The sequence below is a fragment of the Emys orbicularis genome, chromosome 1 (assembly GCF_028017835.1).
Source record: "Emys orbicularis isolate rEmyOrb1 chromosome 1, rEmyOrb1.hap1, whole genome shotgun sequence".
NCBI lineage: Eukaryota > Metazoa > Chordata > Testudines > Emydidae > Emys > Emys orbicularis.
Window position 1 is genome coordinate 28,479,784 of NC_088683.1, and position 15,938 is coordinate 28,495,721.

The 15,938-nt window shown below is 43.7% G+C and overlaps 1 protein-coding gene across 1 annotated transcript in view; it reads right to left on the minus strand.

Moving 5' to 3' along the window:
* Positions 1 to 12,940: 12,940 nt before the first annotated feature.
* The window catches only part of ORC5 (origin recognition complex subunit 5), a 154,218-nt gene continuing 151,220 nt past the window's right edge, over positions 12,941 to 15,938 (minus strand). Inside the window, exon 15 of the mRNA XM_065415829.1 lies at positions 12,941 to 13,218. Within this exon, the coding sequence (XP_065271901.1) occupies positions 13,173 to 13,218 (46 nt within the window). The 3' untranslated portion in view covers positions 12,941 to 13,172. The remainder of the gene's footprint in view (positions 13,219 to 15,938) is intronic.

Here is a 15,938-nt window from a genome sequence, read left to right on the forward strand (position 1 = left end):
GCTTCTGCCCATCGACAAGCGCAGCCATCTGGAATACCCAAATGGTGTTGCAAAAGTTGTCAGCGTGCTGGATTCTTTATCCAGCCGTAAGTGCCAAAACCCATTCCTCACATCACGCTGTAAAGCTTCTGGCTTTGGAAAGTTCTGGAAAAATGTCATCAATTTTGGGCAATGGAATTGGCATCTCAGTGCCCAGTTCAGTGGCTATGGGTCTATGGAGCTGTGTAATTTGCCCAATGTTTTCTGTTTTTTTTACCACCACATGCTGCTTACCAATTGCTATGATACCCCTGCTCTGCAGCCTTTCAAGCTCCTTGTGTACTGGATTATGTAGTGCCACTGAAATTTTCCTTCATGCTAGGCTCACAGGTTCCACTGTGGGATGTACTTCCAGTTGCACCCATTTGCTGTTGCCCATATGCTTTTAAAATTGTCTCTATTGTCCATTGGATTATCCCTTTTGTTTCTTGCACCACAGCTATAACATTCTGACACTGTACCCTGATCAGATCCAGTGTTTGTATGAAGGGCCGGCTCCAGGCACCAGCCCAGCAAGCAGGTGCTTGGGGCGGCCAACGGAGAGGGGCGGCACGTCCGGCTCTTCGGCGGCGGGTCCCTCACTCCCTCTCGGAGCGAAGGACCAGCCGTTGAATTGCCGCTGAAGACTGAAGCGGCGGCTGTAGAGCTGATCGCGATCGCGGCTTTTTTTTGTTTTGTTGCTGTTTTTGCTGCTTGGGGCGGCAAAAACCCTGGAGCTAGCCCTGTTTGTATGGCTGTATTCCCCAAGAAGAATCTGTGGTGCTTACCTTCCACCACCACAAACTTCAGTTGGTACTGTATGTTATTTGTGTTATTCCTCTGCTATCAGTAAATAGCTGCAAAACCCATGGCAACATGTGTCTCATTTCCATCTTGTGGTTGGTCCACATAGAGCCTGACAACCTGCTGCTATCCATTACTCAGCTCAAGTGGCAGAGGTCTATGCTGCAGGTTTAAAGGCTCCAACGTTGTTGATCAACCACGTAGGAGTCAATATAGCTACACCTACTGGAGCTTCTTTTTCTCTCTCCCACCTTCCTCCCAGTTTAAATTTTTAAAAACCTGTGAAGTGACACAAAAAACTACATTAAAAGAATATTAAGGTTGTAACGTCAAGTACTTAAAAGTTACAAAATGGCAGAATTAAGGATGCCTGTGTAACCTTAATTTAGACCCCTTGTGCATATGCCTTATGAGACAGTCTAATTACATGATCACATACTATTTTTTCCTCTCACACACACATATCTCTATTAAAACAATACCCAGTGAAGCTCACATACTTTTGAGCTGTCTCACAAATGCCTTTCTTTTGGGCAGTGACGTATACCTGAGTTTGATTGGAGGATTCGATTGTGCCAGCTACCAGCTTCCATGAAAGAGCTTACTAGTTTATAGCAACTATCTTAAATGAAGGGCGTTGGGTATACTCACCAGTTTCAATTAGGTTTAACCCAACCCATAATACCATGGTAATAAGCACTTTATAACAACTAGAAAAAGTGGAACTAAATCAAGTCTTTTGCTACTGGGAAGGTGAATCATTTCCCCTCCCCCACATCCTCCTTTGTCAATTTTCTTCTGACCACTTTCTCTTCCTCTTTGTAGGACAGTGTCCTGGTATCTGGGGAAGGTCTGGCGAACGGGGAGAGACTGAAATTCCATCTGGCTCCTTGTCATCCTCTTGCCTGGGAGCCCCATTGGTGTTCTCTGTCTCCCAGGGGTTGGAAGGAATCTAGAGGGCTCCTCACCAGGCATGGTGAGGTGGAGGAAGAGAATCAGTGTGGTCAACTCAACACAAGTGTGAAAAGATCCTGTGACAGGGGTGCTGCTGCCTGTGCCTGAAGTCAGGCAGAGTGAGGCCTTGTCTACACTACAAATGCTTTGCCAGTATAGCTATACTGTCAGAGCCCCCTATGGTAGATGCAGCTTATGCCAACAGGAGGAGCTTTTCTTGGCAGCATAACATCACCTCCTCAAATGATGTTAGCTATGATGACAGATGCACTCTTCTGCCAACATGTCTGCCTCTACTCTGGGGGTTTTGCTGGCATAGCTATGTCAGCTAAGAGGTGTGGTTTTTCACGTCCCTTGACTGACAAAGGGCAGACCTGCCCAAAAGGAATGGGCAAATTTTTGTGTATTCCAGGTAGTCCTGTCCATACATCTGCAGAGAAGGGATTCAGGGGCGAACTGCAGCGTTGAGTCTTGTACAGTGCTGAACTCCCCAGCAGCACTTGCTCTATTAGCTCCATCCTCATCGGCTTTCTATCCACTTCTGAATCAAAATCTAAACAAGTCCAAATTGACTTCATTGCATGCTCTCTCTCTGTTTCCCCACTCTCTCCTCATTCTGCTCTTCTAGTCCTGTTTTCATCACCCTGACTCTCTAATGTTAATGCATGTGTGCCTTTAGTTTGTGTTACACACATACTGTCTGTGGAATGCTCTCCCAGCCACCTTTCAAATCTCTTTAAATCTTGTCTGGAGGTTAAACAAACAGGGGCTGTATACTATACTCACCACAGATATTTAATGGGAGGGAGGGACTTGAAAAGCAGCAAGGCGGCGGGGGCAGGGGGTGGGAATAGTGACAGTAGAAAGCAAATTAAATAGGAGCTTGCAATGAGAGATGTCTGCAAAATAAAGTCATTGCAGTTTCTGCCTGTACATCAGGAGGTCTCACGTTGTGGGTCTGAACAGTGCTAATTCCTCTTTAGCAATTATAGCAGATTATGTAGAGGTCTGGGTACCTCAATAGCATAAAGGCATCAACAGAGTGCAGGGAATTCAGAGAAAAGAGTAAGGGTTGTTCCCGCTCTTAAGTGTTATGATTCTATACTATTCTCTTCCAACTGGTGGATGGTGAACATATATTTTTCTTTCAAAATACTGGCTCCCTGGTAGATCCTGAGATATTTCTTTGCAGGGAAAAATGGTTACTTACTTTTTCGTAACTGTTGTTCTTCGAGACGTGTTGCTCATGTCCATTCCATTCTAGGGGTGTGTGTGCCCACGTGCATAGTCATTAGAGATTTTTGCTTTAGAGGTATCTGTAGGGTCGGCAGTGGCACGCCCTTGAATGCGGCGCTCGTGCGTTGGTATATTAGGCGCCGTCGGCCCTACGCCCTCTCAGTTCTGTCTTGCCGGCAACTCCGACAGAGGGGCAGGAGAGTGGGTAATGGAAAGGACATGAGCAACACATCTCGAAGAACAACAGTTACGAAAGGTAGGTAACTTTTTTCTTCTTCGAGTGCTTGCTCATGTGATTCCATTCTAGGTGACTCACAAGCAGTGTCAATGGAGGTGGCTTAGAGTTCATGGTCTTGCAGCTTGCAGCACTGCTCTGCCGAAGCCAGTATTGTCTCGGGCCGGCTGGGTATGTTCATAATGGGACATCAATGTGTGGACAGACAACCAGGTAGCAGCTCTACAGATTTCTTGGATTGGCACCTGAGCCAGGAAGGCTGCTGATGTCACTTGCACCCTAGTTGAGTGCGCTTTGACTATTGCTGGTGGAGGCATTTTTGCTAGCTCCTAGCAGTAGCGGATGTAGGCTGTGAACCAGGACAAAATCCTTTGCGCAGACACTGGGCGACCTTTCATCCTGTCTGCCACCACAATGAACAGCTGCGCTGACTTGCGAAACAGCTTTGTCCTGTTGATATAGAAGGCCAGCACCCTCCTGATGTCCAGCCCGCATTCCTCTTCCAATTTATGAGGCTTCAGGAAGAAGACAGGTAAGTATATGTCCTGGCTGGTATGGGAAACTACCTTGGGCAGGAACACCGGGTGCGACCACAACTGGACTTTATCCCTGTAGAATACAATATAGGGTGGTTCTGAAGTAAGCACCCTGATCTCAGACACCCTGCAGGCGGACGTTACCGCAACCAGGAACAAAAAGTTCCAGGAGAGAAGGAGAAGAGACCAGAAAGCCAGAGGCTCGAAGAGAGGCTCCATGAGTCTTGACAGCACAAGATTCAAGTCCCAGAGAGGGACAGGGTCCCGGACATGAGGGTAGAGATGCTCCAGAGCTTTCAAAAACCAGGCTGTCATGTCGTGAGCGAAGACCAACCTGCCCTGGAACGGAGGGTGGAAAGCCGAAATAGCGGCCAGGTGGAACCTGATCTATGAGAGGGACATGCCCTGGAGTTTGAGGTGCAGAAGATAGTCCAGGATCACCTGCAGCGAGACCTGCTCAGCCCAGATATGTCATTCTGAAGCCCAGCACATGAACCAGTTGGCCAGGTAAGTTGCTCTGGTGGAGGGCTTTTTGCTACCCAACAAGACCTGTTGAACCAGGGCCGAGCATTCCCGCTCTTCTGCATTCAGCCATGTAGTAGCCAAGCTGTCAAGTGCAGGGCCACCAGGTTTGGGTCCAGAAGACTGCCGTGGTTCTGGGACAGCAGGTCCAGCCAGAGAGGTAGCTGCAACGTGGCAGCTACCGAAAGGTCCAGCAGCATGCCGAACCAGTGCTGGCAAGGCCACTCGGGGGCTATCAGGATAACCTTTGGCCTGTCCTGTTTGATTTTTACGAGGACTCTGTGGATCAACGGCACTGGCGGGAAGGCGTACATCGGAGCCCTTGACCATGGGAGCAGGAAAGCATCTGACAGGGAACCCCTGTCCATCCCCCGGAGTGAATGGATCACATGGCATTTCCTGTTCTGACGGAATGCGAACAAGTCCACCTGGGGAATCCCCCACTTCTGGATGGAACGACCACTTGTAGCGAGACGAGAAGGTTCTGCTGAGGCGATCTGCTAACATGTTCCTGGTCCTGGACAGATGCATGGCTATCAGATGAATGGCACACCACATATAGAAATCCCAAAGGCAGAGAGCTTCTTGGCAAAGGGCCAACGACCTGGCTCCACCCTGCCTGTTGATGTAATATATCGCGGCAGTATTGTCCATGAGGACCTGCATCACCTTGCCCCTCAGGAGAGGCAAGAAAGCCTGGAAAGCCAGGTGAACTGCTTTCAGCTCCCTGACGTTTATATGGAGGGCTAGATCATCTCGCAGCCAGAGGCCTTGTGTGCTGAGCTTGCCTAAGTGGGGTCCCCAGCCCAGGTCCAAAGCATCAGAGACTAGGGTTAGAGACAAGGATGGGGACGCGAAGGGAACTCCCTCCAACACCAACCCAGGGTTCAACCACCATTCTAGGGATGATAGGATGTGATCCGGCACCCTGACTGCCCGGTCTAGGTTGAGCCTGTTGGGGATGTAAACCAACACCAGCCATGCTTGCAGAGACCGGAGATAGAGCCAGGCATGACTGACCACGTATATACACATGGCCATGTGGCCCAACAGCCGCAGACAGGTGTGAGCCATGGTGAGTGGGTGGTTCTTCACATGGGAGATCATGTGACATGATCCGAAAACGCGTCTCCGGAAAGAAGGCTCTGGCTCGCATGGATTTGAGAACCACCCCGATGAACTCTATTAGTTGGACTGGCCTTAAGGTGAATTTTTTCTCATTTATCAACAGGCCCAGATTGCGGTAGGTGGAATGCACCAGATGGAGGCTCCTCTGCACTTGTTCCCAAGACCTGCCCTTGATGAGCCAGTCATTGAAAGACGAGAAGACCTGGACCCCTCAATGTCTCAGGGAAGTGGCCATTAGCGCCATACATTTTGTGAAGACCCTTGTGGCCGATGAGAGCCCAAAGGACAGTGCCGTGAATTGAAAATGGCATCTGCCCACTATGAAACGTAGAAAGTGTCTGTGACCTTGGAATATGGAAATATGCATCCTTCAAGTTGTGGGCGGCATACCAGTCTCCCGGATCCAGGTAGGGGAAGATGGAGGCCAGGGAGATCATGCAAAACTTCAACTTCTTGAGAGACTTGTTGAGGTGTCGTAGGTCCAAAATGGGTCTAAGGCCCCCTTTTGCTTTCGGGATTAGGAAATAATGGGAGTAGAACCCCTTTCCTCTCATGTCCCAAGGGACCTCCTCCACCACCCAGATGCAGGAAGTTCTCAATCTCTTGAATGAGGAGTTGCTCGTGAGAAAGGTCCTCAAAGACGAACTGGAAAGGAACTGGAAAGGGGGATTAATCACGCAATTAAAAAAATTAATCACAATTAATTGCACTGTTAATAATAGAATACCATTTATTTAAATATTTTTGGATGTTTTCTACATTTTCAAATATTTTGATTTCAATTACAACATAGAATACAAAGTGTACCATTTTCACTTTATATTTATTTTTGATTACAAACATTTGCACCATAAAAACCAGAAGGAATAGTATATTTCAATTCACCTAATACAAGTACTGTAGTGCAATCTCTTTATCATGAAATTTGAACTTACAAACGTAGAATTATGTAAAAAAAAATAATTGCATTCAAAAATAAAACAATGTAAAACTTTAGATCCTACAAGTCCACTCAGTCCTACTTCAGCCAATCGCTCAGACAAACAAGTTTGGTTACAATTTGCAGGAGATAATGCTGTCCACTTCTTGTTTACAATGTCACCTGAAAGTGAGAACAGGCATTCACATGGCATTGTTGTAGCTAGCGTTGCAAGAGATTTACATGCCAATGCGCTAAAGATATGTCCCTTCATGCTTCAACCACCATTCCAGAGGACTTGCATCCATGCTGATGACGGGTTCTGCTCGATAACAATCCAAAGCAGTGAGGACCGATGCATGTTCGTTTTCATCATCATGAGTCAGATGCCACCAGCAGAAGGTTGATTTTCTTTTTTGGTGGGTCATGTTCTGTAGTTTCCGCATCTGAGTATTGCTCTTTTAAGACTTCTGAAAGCATGCTCCCCACCTCGTCCCTCTCAGATTTTGGAAGGCACTTCAGATTTTTAAACCTTGGGCCGAGTGCTGTAGCTATTTTTAGAAATCTCACATTGGTACCTTCTTTGCATTTTGTCAAATCTGCTGTGAAAGTGTTCTTAAAACGAACAACATGCTGGGTCATCATCCGAGACTGCTTTAGCATGAAATATATAATTATCTTACTCTATCTTCTTGCCACAATTCTAAAGACCACACCATGTGTATCAACATGGAGTGAAATCTTGGCTTCACTGGAGTCAATGGGAGTTTTGCCATTGAATTCAACGGGGTCAGGATTTCACCCATAATATAAGTGAAATCTCAACATGAAATGTGAAAGTTCCCAGGCAATACAGTAATAGGCACATTGTAATAATTTATAGATGTAGATGCATAGAAATATTTCTAGTTTGATGAAACAAATCCTGCTATTCATCATCAGTATAGTTAAGTCAAAATCAATCCTCCACACTTCAATCACCTTGCCCATTCTTATTCTGCTGATTCAGCAGTAAGTTTTATATCACCGACAGATGTCTTTCAAAAGGGCACAGAGAGAAATCGGTTTTTAAGGATAGTTGTTTTGTCTAATGGGTCCTTAGCAAAGATGACAACTGCATATCTCTCAAAGGTACCTCATTTAGAGGGACATCACTCATTTTAGTCCCAAAATTACCTACATCTCACAAATTTGAATTTGTTCCCACTTTTATGGTTGAAAATTATTTACATCAAATAGTCACAAAGCTGATGTTCTGGAGTTATTTACACTAGAGGAAGGAATCCCAGAGCATTTTAAGTTTCCTGCATAATTAGTGTCCCTTATTTTGGGTCTCTGTCATACATCGTGCCCCACATTTGAGCCTTAGCAGCTTGAGAAGTATGGTGAGAATGGAAATATTGAAGAGACAGGCACCAGAGAATGAATGTTCTGTTTAGCACTGTATAAGAGATTTCAATTGTCCCTTGACATATGTATTCCTTAGTGCAAGTGAATGTGTATTTTCCCGGTTGCAAACTACAATAATACTTCTATTTAGTCCTGTGGTTGGATCACTGCATAACAGGACATTTGTCAAGGTTTTTGACCCTGACTCGTATATCAGCAGACATTTGCCAAATATGGACCATGAACTGTATTATTTATTCAAAATTTCAGGCTGAGTGATTCCCACCAGATTTCTGCTCAAATGTTCAGCACAAGTATGGTTGGAGAGAGTAAAAATGATGGAAGAAGGAACTGCAATTGTGCTATGTTAAACAATAAGCTCTTTGGGGCAGTAACTAGAGGTCTTGTTCTGTACAGGACCTATCCCAATTAAGTTCCTGACCTGCTTGTGGTCTCTAAGAACTTTTCTAAAACACTTATGGGTATACTGAAAAAAATAATTGTTATAATAATATAGTAATTTTCAGAAACATCTTTTCCAGTTCCAAAATTTCATTCATTTTTTAAGTTCAGCAACAGTGTAATTCTAAAAAGGATGTTATGAAATGTAAGAAAAAAAATCAAGCAACTAATATGACATTTGCTGCCATCACGTTGTTCACTCTGCTGGTGTGTTCGATCTCTTCCCTCCACCCTGTGTCTGTCTTGTCCACTTAGACCAGAGGTGGGCAAACTACGGCCCGTGGGCCACATCCGGCCCGCAGGACCCTCCTGCCCGGCCCCTGACCTCCTGCCCCGGGAGGCTAGCCCCTGGCCCCTCCCCTGCTGTTCCCCCTCCCCCGCAGCCTCAGCTTGCCCCGCCGCCAGTGCAATGCTCTGGGGTGCGGGGTTGCGAGCTCCTGGGGCAGAGCAGCTGCAGAGCCCGGCCTGACCCGGTGCTCTGTGCTGCGCGGTGGCGTGGCTGGCTCCAGCCGGGCGCCTGTTCTGGTGCTCTGGGCAGTGCGGCTCTAGCGCCGCCAGCCATCAGTGCTCCGGGGTCTGGGGGGGAGGGAGTGGATAGAGGACAGGGGAGTTCGGGGTGGTGGTCAGGGGGCAGGGGTGTGGATAGAGGTCGGGACAGTCAGAGGGCAGGGAACAGGGGGGTTGAATGGGAGCAGGGGTTCCGGGGGGGCAGTCAGGAAGGAGGGGGGTTGGATGGGGCAGCTAGGGGTGAGGGAGTTCCAGGGCGATCAGGGGACAGGGAGCGGGGGGGGGGGGGTGGATGGGGCAGGGGTCCTGGGGGGGCAGTCAGGAATAAGAGGAGGGGTTGGATGGGGTGATGGGGTGCAGTCAGGGGCAGGGGAGTTCCTGGGGCAGTCAGGGGACAGGGAGCAGGGAGGGGCTGTCAGGGAATGGGGGGGTTGGATGGGGCAGGAATCCCGGGGAGGGCCATCAGGGGGCAAAAAGCAGGGGGGGATAGGGGGTGGGGGCTGGGCCACACCTGGCTGGTTGGGGAGGCACAGCCTCCCCATACTGGCTCTCCATACAATTTCCAAAACCCGATGCGGCCCTCAGGCCAAAAAGTTTGCCTGCCCCTGACTTAGACTGTATGCTCTTTGGGCAGGAACCGCCTACTCTGTGCATATACAGTGTCTGGCACAACGGGGGCCCCATTCTTGGTTAGACCTTCAGCACTACCATAATAAACATGATTAATAATCATAGAATTATAGGACTGGAAGGGACCTTAAGAAGTCATCTAGTCCAATCCCCTGCACTCATGGCAGGATTAAGTATTATCTAGACCATTCCTGACAGGTGTTTGTCCAACCTGCTCTTAAAAATCTCCAATGATGGAGATTCCACAACTTCCCTAGGTAATTTATTCCTGTGCTTAACCACCCTGACATTAGGAAATTTTTCCAATGTCCAACTGAAACATCCCTTGCTGCAATGTAAGCCCATTGCTTCTTGTCCTATCCTCAGACGTTAAGAACAACAATTCTCCCTCCTCCTTGTAACAACCTTTTACGTCCTTGAAAACTGTTATGCCCCTCTCAGTCTTCTCTTTTCCAGACTAAACAAACCCAATTTTTTCCAATCTTCCATCGTAGGTCATGTTTTGTAGACCTTTAATCATTTTTGTTCTCTTCTCTGGACTTTCTCCAATTTGTCCACATCTTTTCTGAAATGTGGCGCCCAGAACTTGGCGCAATACTCCAGAAGAGGCCTAATCAGCATGGAGTAGAGTGGAAGAATTACTTCTTGTGTCTTCCTTACAACACTCCTGCTAATACAGCCCAGAATGATGTTTGCTTTTTTTGCAACAGTGTTACACTGTTGACTCATATTTGTGAGTCCACTATGACCCCCAGATCCGCAGTACTCCTTCCTAGGCAGTCATTTCCCATTTTATATGTGTGCAACTAATTGTTCCTTCCTAAATGGAGTACTTTGCATTTGTCCTTATTGAATTTCATCCTATTTACTTTAGACTATTTCTCCAGTTTGTCCAGATCATTTTGAATTTTAATCCTATCCTCCAAAGCACTTGCAACCCCTCCCAGCTTGGTATCGTCCGCAAACTTTCTAAGTATACTCTCTATGCCATTATCTAAATAATTGAAGATATTGAACAGAACTGGCCCCAGAACTGATCCCTGAGGGACCCCACTCCTTATGCATAACATAATAAGTAGCTGCAGGTAAACCCCGATGCCTCTATACTTGAACTGTTGTGCAATTTGAGACTCTGAATTTAATGCAACCACATGACAAGAAAAATATTGGATTTGGCTCAATTTGCTGTCACATTAAAAAGATAAATGTATTTACATACATTGGCCAATGTTAAAGAAAACCAAAGATCCAAAAAGGCCCAGGAGACTGGTACAACACATGTACAGTAGAACCTCAGAGTTATGAACTGACAAGTCAACCACACACCTCATTTGGTACACAATCAAGTAGCAGCAGAGACCAAAAAAAGCCAACAGTACAGTACTGTGTTAAATGTAAACTACTAAAAAAATAAAGGGAAAGCAGCATTTTTCTTCTCCATAGTAAAGTTTCAAAGCTGTATTAAGTCAATGTTTAATTGTAAACTTTTGAAAGAACAACCATAATGTTTTGTTCAGAGCTATGAACATTTCAGAGTTAGGAACAACCTTCCATTTTTAATATTGTTTGGTGTATTAGCTTTATTAAAGGCTTTGGGGATAGCAAACGGTGGGTAGTAGCCCACAACTCTGCCAAATGACACATGGAAAAGAAAAAAGGGAGAGTTGGATTTTTGTTTGTCCCGTACTCTCAGGATGGTCTGAAAGGTATACGCAGCTCCTGCATCTACTTCAGGAGCTGATCTGTCTTTTAAGCACATTTGCCCAATCCATTGAACAAACAGTGTCAGGCTGGCATTAGATGCATTCCTCTTTTATCATACAACAATTTGAGAATGTTCTTTAATAATTTGTATGTTGAACATCCTGGCAAGTAAGCTCCCCTACTCCCCTATAGATGGCCAGATTCACATTTCAGATGTCTATATATCTCTAATAAATCCATCCACCATAGTATCTATGCATCAACAAAATTATGTAGAGCAGTATATGGTCTAGAGGTCTTTGCTTTCCACCATCCCTTGTATTCTGTTCATGTGTGCACATGGAGTTTGCTTTTGACTAGAAATAGCAGGAATAATCATGTAACTGTGGCTGGGACACACTTCTATTTTAGGAACTTTTTTTTAAAATGCTTACATTTTATTCGGAACATGCGAAGGATTCGGAGTCATCCGGATTACTGGTGAAAGGGGATTTCACAGGTTGGATTTGCCACCAATAAAATCTTACCCATCATCTTTGAGAGCTTCAAACGGGGCTTTGCTTATGGCAGGGTTACTGATGTGGTAGATTGTGGAGAAGAGTCAGGGCCCAGCCCTTCGAGGACTTTGTAGGATCTTAAAGCTTATCTTGAATTGGACTGGAAGACAACATAGCTTGCAGAGCTGTGATTGCTCCTGTTGGTATGTATTACACAGCAGGTGATCCAGTTTGTGTTCAGCCAGCTAAAATTTACTAGTGTCCCCTGCTTTCACTCCCAGGAATAGATGCTGGAACTCTCAAAATCCCATACTGCACATTCTTGGTCAAATTCCTAGTGCAATTAAAAAAAAAATGCCACTTAGCAGTTAGCCTAGCATCTGATTCTGAAAAATGAAAGGGAATTTAGAGTTTATTACAAACTACGGTTACCCTATCATACACAATTTTTGGTTAACAAAAAAAATTCAAGTTTTTGAAGTACTGAAAACTTGGATGCTTTGAAAATTAAGTGTTGGAGTTTCTCAGCAAGTGTGACAAAGGCTTTACGGTATGATAACGTATGTTCAACTTTTTGCCTCTTTCAGACTGCAGTGTTTTCTCTGCTAAGAATAGCGTGCAACAGGTACATCGTGTTACTTGCTGAATCTTTATCTTCCATACACGTTACTGCAGAAGAACCCATGCTGCACCACAGTATAGCATGTACCCTGGCTTTAGAGTGTACTTACAAGTATACTTCAAACTCGATTGCTTTGCTTCCATAACACACTAGGCTAAAATATTTCCACTGAGAACTGCACAAGAATTTGCACTCAAGACACTCTGGCTGAGCTCAAAAGAACTATAGGAATATTTAAATAAAAAGCTCCTTGAAAGCTGGCAAGTGGAAAAGCCCTGCCAGTATTGGCATCTAGTATGTAAATGATAGTTTTATCAGTCATACATTTTAAAATTTGCTTTTTTTAAAAGCTTGATAAAGAGGAGGTTTTAAGGTTAACATTTACAAGTGGGTCTCAAGATTAATTCTGTGCTGATAAATTTGGGGTTTTCCTATCATAATCCCTATATATGTGAGTTGAACATCTAATCTATATATGATTCACAGATAAGCACACACCAGCTTGATTTCAAACATGCACTTACGTTTATTATATTTTGCTGCTCCACTCTCTTAAAATGGTGGCTTTAGGAAAAGCTGCTTTGGCAGGCAATTGCAAAGATTCCTGCGGAGAGGACGTGAAAAGCCTGGGCATACAAACAAGGGCTGCTGCCATGTTCAAAGCACAGGGGATAGTTCATAGAGCAAAATGTAGTCCCAAGTAAATGGGTTTCAGGCAATTTCAGTGTTAAGATAACATCATTAAGAGTAGAACAGATTGTGCTCAAACCCTGCTGTTTATAATTAACACATTGCTTCCAAATACTCCAGGGTCCCTGGTAAATAGTCCTCTGCTCAGATCCACCCAGACCAATCAGAATATTTTCATCAGATTGCATGCTGGGCCAGCACCTGTTTGGACAAATCCAGTAGAGCCAAAATGCTCCTCTGCCTGGCCAGCTAAGTAGATAGAGGAACACAGCTTGCTTTAGTCATTGTCACAGTGTCCATATGGCTGTGAGGCTTGTTTTCACAAGAAATCGTACAAGTACTTTATTATGTCGAAGTTCACGGTCCTGTAAACAAAAACATACAGTATTTTAGAACAATAAACCCTAGAGTGCTCAGACGATAATCTGTTTGGTGACAATGCACACAAGACACTCTTTGCAACAGATAGCAACCAATTCCTCAGAGATAAATAAAATAAGACATTCAATTACAGAATATAAATTATATAAAGACACCATTATTTATAGTATTAGTCTTTTGATTGTTTAAACTTTAGAAGAATTTAATACATCAATAAAGTAATCCCTTACCAAGGATTTAAAGATTGAAAGTAAGAATCTTTAGGCTGTAAAAACAAACTTAGATCTAAGTTGACAGCAATTTATTTCTTTAGCCTGGTAAACACGATACACTAGTTGGAGATGCAGAGCGGCAATCTTTTAAGCTATTAAACATTTTGTTCCTCTTCCAAACCACCTGTTTTAGCATTATGTACTGCATAACTCCTTCATCTGTACTCATTTGCAGTCTGTGTTCTTTCAGTCTTGACACTAGTTGACCCATGTTCATAGCTAAATTTGAAAAATCCAAGAATGCTACTCAATAGGATAGAAGATTTTAATGTATACTTTTGTACTTTGATGGCAGGCAGAATGAAATCGCAGTGGAATAAAACATGTAATTAATTTTTTTCTCCAAACTCATTCTGCTGTACAATCTAACATTCAGATTTTGGGGGTTACTATTTGAATAAATGACCAAAATTACTGGATATAATGACAAGTATAAAATTAAAAAAGTATTCAGTGCTGCAAAAATAGCTGATCACAATGCAAAGTAAAGATTAGCTAATTGGATGTCTTATTTGTCAGGCCACTCATTTCATATTCTTGGCTCACACATCACTTTGCAATCCACATTTAAAAAAGTTTCTACAAAGTATTGTATTGGGCACAGAAAATCCAGAAATTCCTGAGATATATAATCATACATCTTCTGAAGTCTACTTATTAAAACCATTACAAAGCTAAATGAAGTGAACTATGGCAATATCATATTCTATAATTCACAGAGTTACAAGTAAGTACCTTACTTATAAGGCTTTCTACAGTAACACTCACTCACTCTGACAAATGTTAACCTTACCAGTTACTAAATGAAAAACTATTGTAATCATTGTGTCATCATGATTAGTACCAGTAGTGACCGTATGACAAGACCTGCCACATTCAACACACACAAAAGCTTCCTCTTACAGTTGCAAAGGAAGAGATGGATAAACCTACTTCTTAAATTTGGAGATATCTGAATAGTTTAAAACTTCTAACATATGTGCCCCTTGCAGTCAAAGTACAACAACCAAAAAATGTAATAGCACGAGGCAAACAAAGGAGTTTGTCTGCAGAGGGTACGAAGACCCGCTGAAATATTTTAGAACAATGTGATAAATGGAACTCTGCGGTAGAGAAGAAAATGACTGCACACAAGTAGTGCTGACCAGGTAGGAATTCTACAGGGAGGAGAAGTGTGACTTTGTGCATCTCCCCAAAGGTAACTTTGCAAAGTTTAATTTTTGCTTCAAAAACAAAGGGAAATTAATTTGATTTTTCCTTGTAGAAGTCCAAGCAGAAAAACTGAAGGGCTTGAATGAAAGAGAAGTTATTAGTCTCTATCCTTTCAATACATCAGGCTTGCATTAGAAAATATGCTGGGTAATGGAGATGAGAAACCAGATGACTCCCCCAACTGGGACTTTATTTACTAGCAATTTGTTTTAGCAGTATCACATCAAGGCATGAGAAATCAGTAGCCTGCTTGCTTGAGACCCACGGTGGCTGAGGTGGTGAATAAGCTCCTTTTCTTCTGCTGCTGATAGGATGACTTTTCCCACAAGAGGGAGAAGCAAGCAGCCAGAGGAGAAACTAAAGGCAGGTGCACCCTTTCACAGTAGCACGATCTGCTGCAGTTTGCAAATGAATCTTACTAGATCACAGAGATAAGTTTCACCCTGCAGCTGGCACCATGGAGTATAGGCGGAAAAATCTCTTACGTGTAGGATTACAGCACCAACCAATTTCTTTTGTAACTACGGCCTGTCATTCTTAGAAAAACATGACAGACAGTGGGATGGAAAGGGGATAGAAATAATGGAAATGAGATAAAGAAGCAGACAAGGAAAGGAAATGAGAAAGAGGTCAGAAGAAATAATAGAGATTTTCAGATTCCAAGGCCAGAAGGGACCATTGTGATCATCTAAAACTTCATCAAAATAATTCTGAGAGCATATCATTAAGAAAAACATTCAAACTTGTTTTAAAAATTGTCAGTGATGGAGATTCCACCATGACTCTTGGTAAATTGTTCCAATGGTTAGTTACTCTCACTGTTAAAAATGTACACCTTATTTCCAGGCTGAATTTGTCTAGCTTCAACTTCCAGCCATTGGAATATGTTATATCTCACTGCTAGATTGAAGAGCCCATTAATAAATATTTGTTCTATATGTAGCTACCTGTAGACGTTACTCAAGTCACCACTTAACATTCTCTTTTGGTAAGCTAACTAGACTGAATTCCTTTAGTCTATCACTATGTTTTCTAATCCTTTAATAATTCTCATGGCTCTTCTTTGAACCCTCTCTAATTTATCAACATCTTTCTTGGACTGTGGGCACCAGAACTGGACACAGGATTCCAGCAGCGGTCACACTAGTGCCAAATATGGAGATAAAATAACCTCTCCACTCCTACTTGAGATTCCTCTGTTTACGGATCCAAGGATCACA